The sequence below is a fragment of the Python bivittatus genome, unplaced genomic scaffold (assembly GCF_059951505.1).
Source record: "Python bivittatus isolate LINGU-HERP-01145 unplaced genomic scaffold, Pbiv_v1 ctg000430_np1212, whole genome shotgun sequence".
Lineage (NCBI taxonomy): Eukaryota > Metazoa > Chordata > Lepidosauria > Squamata > Pythonidae > Python > Python bivittatus.
In genome coordinates this window covers 1,843,761-1,851,173 of record NW_028277071.1, presented here as the reverse complement: position 1 = coordinate 1,851,173, position 7,413 = coordinate 1,843,761, and the positions used below count along the sequence as shown (strand labels likewise).

The 7,413-nt window shown below is 40.7% G+C and overlaps 1 protein-coding gene across 1 annotated transcript; it reads left to right on the top strand.

The window, feature by feature from the left end:
• The first annotated feature begins 252 nt into the window (after nt 1–252).
• LOC148215236 (vomeronasal type-2 receptor 26-like) lies at nt 253–6,876 on the top strand. Its single transcript, XM_088143919.1, has 4 exons — nt 253–1,068; nt 2,294–2,521; nt 4,000–4,126; nt 5,954–6,876. Exons 1-4 carry the CDS (start codon nt 253–255, stop codon nt 6,874–6,876), a joined length of 2,094 nt encoding a protein of 697 aa, XP_088000045.1.
• Nucleotides 6,877–7,413: the final 537 nt, after the last annotated feature.

Here is a 7,413-nt window from a genome sequence, read left to right as displayed (position 1 = left end):
ATAAACAGAAGTCCTAAAACAGATAACAATGATATATTTATATAAACTAAGTTTTGCATTCTTCTGCAAGAAAAGGTAAAACTGGAATTAAATACATTGTAAAGAAAATATATAAAATAAATAAAACTCTTCCCACTGTGTTCCTTTCTTCCTTTCTCAGTTTCATGTTTTGTTTCTTTCTTCCCCTAGATTTCTTATGGCTCATTTGAATCTAAAGTCACTGCAGAATCACATTTCCCTTCCTTCTATCGTATGGTCCCAAATGAAGCCCTTCAGTATGAGGGTTTAGTCAAGCTCCTTCTGCATTTCAGGTGGAAATGGGTAGGACTCATCACTATAGATGATGAAGGTGGAGAACGTTTCTTAAGGACTATGGAGCAAAAGCTTTTGCAGAATAGGATCTGTTCAGAATTTGCCAAGAGATTTGACCAGATTATTCATTTTGGTGACTTGTCCCAAATGATGGAACAAATAGTAAGTCATATTAACATATTTACCGAGAAAAAAGCAAATGCAGTCATTATATATGGTGAAACTATAGCCATTATATGGCTGGCTTCTATTGCCCTGGCAACAACTCTCATTCCAACTGATAATCAATACGAAGAGAAAATCTCTACAGGAAAAGTGTGGATCACAACTGCCCAGATAGACTTCACATTACATATTGTGCAAAAAAGCCTTGATATCCAAATGTTCCATGGGGCTCTTTCCTTCACAATTCACTCCAAACAGATTCTGGGCTTCCAAAAATTTCTTCAGAAGATCAAGCTTGCTGATGCAAGGGGAGATGGCTTTATCAAACATTTCTGGGAGCAAGCTTTTGATTGCTATGTTCCTAATTCTGATGAAGCAAGAAACATTGATGATGCATGCACTGGGGATGAGAGGCTGGAGGATCTCCCTGCATTTTATTTTGAAATGAGCATGACTGGCCACAGCTACAGTATTTACAATGCTGTTCTTGCCTTGGCACATGCCTTCCATGCTGCTCATACATCTAGGATGAAGCACAGAGCTAGGAGAGAAGAAGCCAAGGAGTCATTCCAGAATGTCCACCCCTGGCAGGTAAAATTTCCTCTTTATGAAAGCTTATCTGGAATTATACGGTATCAATATGGTAGAATGGTACAATATTCACTATGTTATTACAACATTTCTTACTTAATTAAAGTAGCTTATTCAAACATTACAAGTAGTCCTTGGCTTACTATGGCAATTGGGACAGGGAACTCCATTGCTGAGTGATGTGGTCATAAAGCATGATGTCACATGACCACATCGCTTAGCGACAGCAATTCTGGCAGCCCCAGTTGCCGTTGTTAACCGAGCATCATGCAGGTTGTTAAGCAACAACCTCATGTGGTTGTGACTTCTGACTTCCTGCTGGCTTCCACATTGAATTTGTTTGTGGGAAGCTGGTAAGGAATGTCGGAAATCATGATCACATGACTGCAGCTCACTTCAAGGTCATAACTGCAAGTCAGGCACCAAGCACCCAGATCACAATAACATGAAAATAAGAGATGGGGTGGGAGGAGGAGGAGGAGGAGGAGGAAAATGTGATGGAATGGTTTGGTGATGGCTGCACTCGGGGAGATAAGCATTTCCTTAGCCCCCAGAATGAGCGTGGGAAGGTGAAGAGGATCAGACTGGCACCACGCTAAGGAATTCGCAGTGTTTGCTTGCTGGCTTGGGAAGTTTAGATTCAGTCTGGTGAGATTCTGTCTTGTAGATAGAAGCTAATAAATGCTATAGAACTATATCTGTAATGTCTCGTGGAGTTCTTTGGGCTGAACCTGACATCTCGCCAGACTCAATCTAAACTTCCCAAGCCAGCAAACAAACACTGCAAATTCCTTAAGGTGGTGCCAGTCTGATCCTCTTCACCTTCCCATGCTCATTCCGGGGGCTAAAGAAATGCTTATCTCCCCGAGCACGACTTTCACCAAACCATTCCATCACAGAAGAGGATATTTTTAGGTTTACTCCTTTCTTGTTGTGCCATAAGACCTTACTATTTAAACATTTAATTATATTCCAGTCATTATTTTGGATATTTCCACATTATCATCTAACATTATACTGATTTAACATCTGACATTTCATTTCCATAAGTGGCTCCTAAAAAGTAAGATGCTACCCATTAGCAAATGTTTTTCTTCATCTTGCCTCTTTTATTGGTAGAAAATAGGCATCTCAATCCATACAGATCAACTATTGGACATAATTCCTTGGTAATAATACTCTTTTCACTTCCTTCCATACCACATCTCCCTCTGTCTCTTATTAGCTACATTCATTTCTGCAGAGGATTTCATTCAACAACAGTGCTAGAGATGAAATTACATTCAATGAACAGGGTGAATTAGTAGCTGGTTTTGACCTTATGAACCTGGTCACCTTCCCAAATAACTCTTATGAAAGAGTCCACGTTGGGGAGCTGGATCCATGGGCTCCTGCATGGGAAACCTTCATGATTAAGGAAGACCAAATCCAGTGGAACCAGAAATTCACTCAGGTAAGGCATCAATGGCATGATCTTCAGTGATAGAACTTATGCATACTCTATGCCACATGCTTAGACTTCCCATGTGTCACAAATCAGCAAGGGATACATTTTTAAATAAGAATTTGTAAGAATCATCTCTCCAAAGCCACTTGAAGGTGTCCTGAAACAGATGAATCATCAGACAGGCTGATTATGGACATTCTTTTTACTTAGAGTTTGTATCATGTTGAAGAAAGCAAATGTAACTAAGTGCCCAGAGTCACTAGATGCTGGACAGAGTACAAATTGAATGAATGAATGAATGAATGAATGAATGAATGAATGAATGAATGAATGAATGAATGAATGACCAAGCAAGCAAGCAAGCAAGCCATTCTTTGGGCTAACCAAGGCAAAGAAGAAAATGATATCTCACTCCTGAATCCTGTCCATGAAAGTTAAAGGGACTCAAGGTTAAAAACAATTTTTTATGGACAAAAGTGTAATACAAGTAGTCCTCATTTAGCAGTTGCCTCGGACAGTGACTGTTTGCAGTTACGACAATGATGAAAAATAAATTTGCAACCAATGCTTACATTTATGACCTTCACAGTATCTCTCTCCCAGTCACGTTCACCACTACAGTCAGTTATTATGCGTTGTCCTGTGCCTGGCCCTTTCTTTTCCCCTTTTCTCCCCTTTGCAAAGCAGAGAGATTGCCTAAACAAGCCGTCTCTCCCTGAGCTGCTTTTCTCTATAGTGCAGCAGGTCCCTGAAAAGTGCTAAGGCAAGTTAACAAGCTCAGCTCTATGACCTTAATTAATTAATTAGAACCCTCTGGCTGCTACCAGCTGCTGCCGGAAATTGACAACACTCCAATCAGTTTCAACTAAAGGCTTTCTTTTGTCTCCTAAGTGGATGACCAGAATGCTCCTCAGATAGCCAGTGCTAACACATTCCTTTTGATGTGTTTTCCCAATTGTGTGCCTGCTTACTCTCTTAAAATCCCTTCCTCTCCAATGAAAGTAAATACAAACATTAATTCTCTTCTTGCAAATTATCCCAGCACCAGGGTGGTCATTCCCAAAGGCGGGGAGTGGAGAAAAGGGCTGTAAGATTTGCCCTTTTACTCAACTTCCTCATGAGTCCAGCTCCAGAAATCTTCCTTGCTGTTTGGGCTCACCAAGCTGTTTAGGTTCATATCCTCCTGACACTATAAAGCAAAGGAAAGCGGAAGTGAAATCATAACCACAGTTGCGGTCATGTGACAATTCACTTAGTGAGGGCTTTGCTTAATCAGTCACCAGTCACTAAATAAGGACTACCTGTATGCTTCAATTGCTCCCCAATACCATCTTCCTTAGACATTTCTCTACCTCTGCCTCCTGGCTCAGTTGACCCTGTTCATCCACACTGCTTATAAATGTTAAATACTGGAAGTTCAATTAACATAAAGCAAATTCTCAGAATGTCTTCTCAATACTGCTCCCTTCCTATTTTTTAAATAGGTGCCACCTCTTTCCTTATGCAATGACCCTTGTCCTCTAGGATACAGAAAGGCAAAGAAGGAAGGGGAGGATTTTTGCTGCTATGATTGTGCTTCATGTCCAGAGGGGATGATATCAAGCCAGATGGGTAAGGGGCATAAGATTAAAAAAAACTGCAATCAAATTATTATCTCATGATAATTGCACATTTTACAGGGCATTTTATTGTTTATTTTTACTTGTAACTTCTTAGGAGAAAATATTTTTATGAAGGTAAGTTGGGTAAGTAATCTATCATACTTTGTCCACTCAACTATCTAAGCTATTCTGTTTAGTTGCAAGATAGGGAAATCATGATTATGCTTCCTATAAATGTTATCCCACTATCCTGCTTACTGTGAAAAGAAGGTGTCTAAAGAAAGCCTTTCTCTTTATAATCTTTCTCTGCTGAGTTCACATGCTCTATTTTCATATATTGTATTAAAGTGGCTATCGCACCCATTTGAAATAGAATACAACAAACATGGATTGCACTGTGTGCATGCCTTTGTTTCTCTTTCTGTGAGTATACATGTTTGTGTGTGTCTGTGTGTACTGAAGCAAGAGATAGATATCTATCAACAGTCCCATGATCCAGAATCAAGGTAGCATGAAAGGAAGAATGATGAATTTGTGATAGAACACTTATGGCCAAATCCTCATGACCCTGTGTTTGACACAGGAAAAAAGTGAATGCCAATACAGGTAGTCCTCATGTTACAATGACAATTGGGACCAGAATTTCCATTGCTAAGTGATTCATTCGTAAAGTGCAACATCACATGAAAGCATTGCTTAGTGACGGCAATCCTGGCAGCCTCACATGCCGTTGTAACCCAGAGACATGCGGATCATTAAGAGAGGACCACACATGACTGGAGTCCCAAGCAAGCAGGCTAACAGAAGAGAGCTACAGGCCAGTGGGGGCCACAGGTATGCACTTCTGCGCATGAATGGGCTAGCAGAAGCTGCCACAAAACACAGGTGGGCAGGGGGTGCTACGAAGTACAAGTTCCAGGGAATCTCGTACTCTGTAGCGAGGCTCCTCAGGAGAAAAAGCAACAGGAGCGACTTACAGGAGTGACCTGCAAACTTCCCTGCTGGCTTTCCCACTGACTTTGCTTATGGGAAGCCTGCAGGGAAGGTCGCAAACGGTGATCACATGACCATGGCTTGCTGCAACATTGCCTGGATTGCAATCACATGACCATGGGAAGACGGTAATGGCTGGAACCCAGAGGGCCTGTTGTATGTCTCCCTTATTCAGTGCTGTCATAGCTTTGAATGATCACTGAACAAGTGGTTGTAACCCGAGGACTACCTGTATAATTCTATACTATACAGTATATGGATACTGGAAGCTGAATCTTACTAGCACCTTGGAGATAACACATTTCACCTAAAGGACACAGCTCTTATGCAACTAAGGGCATGTTTCTCAATTCTCCAATATTTTATCACTGCCCACCTCCAGAACTTATTGTCCAATTGTCTCTTTTCTACTCCCTGCCTTCTCCACAGATCTTGGGAATTTGCAGTAACAGATTTTTATTTATCTGTTTACTTTTGCTTAGTACTTTCACAAGTTCTAATGGAAGATGCATCTATCTCTGATTTTATGAAAATGCTTTGGGTAAAGATAAAGATAAGGATGCTCTTGAATTAAACTCTCTTCCTAGTGAGTGCATGGAGAAAACAGCAGGAACCTGCTGTTCCTTTGCATATTTTCTAATAAAGCAATGAGTTTCAAAGGAGCAAGTCTGCTTGAACAGAAAGAAAAATGTGCCAACCATAATCCACTTTTACTTGTTCACTTATCCATAGTATCTCAAATACATTCCAAAACTCATGTGATGGACTCCTGATAAAGCAGCGTCCAGTCTTAAGGATGATTGGGATTCTTTCCAAATAATCTTATCTTATCTTCTCATTCCAGACATGCAAAATTGTAAGAGTTGCTCCAAGGATCATTTTCCAAATGAAGCTCGTGTACAATGCATTCCTAAGATGCTGAACTTTCTGACTTTCGAAGAATCTTTGGGCATTACTTTGGCTTCCTTGGCTCTTCTCTTTTCTCTTACCACAGGTCTTGCGCTTGCAATCTTCATTAAGCAACGGGACACTCCCATCGTCAAAGCCAACAATCGCAACCTCACCTACCTTCTCCTTATCTCTCTCTTTCTCTGTTTCCTCTGCTCCCTTCTGTTCATCGGACAGCCCAATAAGGCCACCTGCCTCCTTCGGCAAACAGCATTTGGCATCATCTTCTCTGTTGCCATTTCTTCTATTTTGGCCAAAACCGTCACAGTGGTTATAGTATTCTTAGCCTCAAAGCCAGGAAACCTATTCCACAAATGGGTGGGGCATAAGTTGGCCTATTCTATTATCTGCTCCTGCTCCCTCTTTCAAGTAGGTATTTGTGCCATTTGGCTGGGCACATCACCTCCGTTTCCAGATTTGGACATGGAGACGCTTCTAGGAGAAATCATAGTAGAATGTCATGAAGGCTCCATTACCATGTTCTACTGTGTCTTGAGCTACATGGGCTTCTTGGCCCTTCTCAGCTTCACTGTGGCCTTCCTAGCCAGGAAGTTGCCAGATAGTTTCAACGAAGCCAAGTTCATCACTTTCAGCATGTTGGTTTTCTGCAGCGTTTGGCTGACCTTTGTCCCCACCTATCTGAGCACCAAGGGGAAGTACATGGTGGCCGTGGAGATCTTTTCTATCCTGTCTTCCAGTGCTGGCTTACTGGGCTGCATCTTCACACCCAAAATCTATATAATTATATTGAGGCCTCAGCTCAACACTAGAGAGCATTTAATACATAAGAAACAGAAAAAGAACAAGCTTAAATTTTGAACAGGCAGATAACTGGACATACATAGCCACCTTCATATACATGAATAAGCAAGTAATCTGATGAAGGTGTGCACACATTTCAAACAGTTACATTGAATATTTCTGTCCAAACTCCATTAGTTACACACAGAAGTAGTCTATTAGGAAATAAATTATCCATCTAGCTAATAACGTATGAACAAATTTAACTGAATTTGTCTTTCACCTTAGAGTTCTTCAGAGGTTGGTGTTTTTTTGGAGGGGGGTATATTAATTTTTTCAGGCAAACAATTTTCCATGGGAACTAATTATGTTGTTCTATTTGGGTTTTCAATGTTTTGCAAACCAATTCTAGCTGCAAGAAAACAAGAACTGGGTCAATATCAAGATAGACATTAGAAAGACAGACAGTGAAGAAACCTCAAGATTCCTTGAAGACTGTTGAGTGATTTTCCCATCTCTTAAAAAGCAATTGACTAATTGGGTTTTGCCACCAAAGCTGATAATACAGACAGTACCAAACTATTTACATCACCCCCAACTCAATCCAGAAAACAT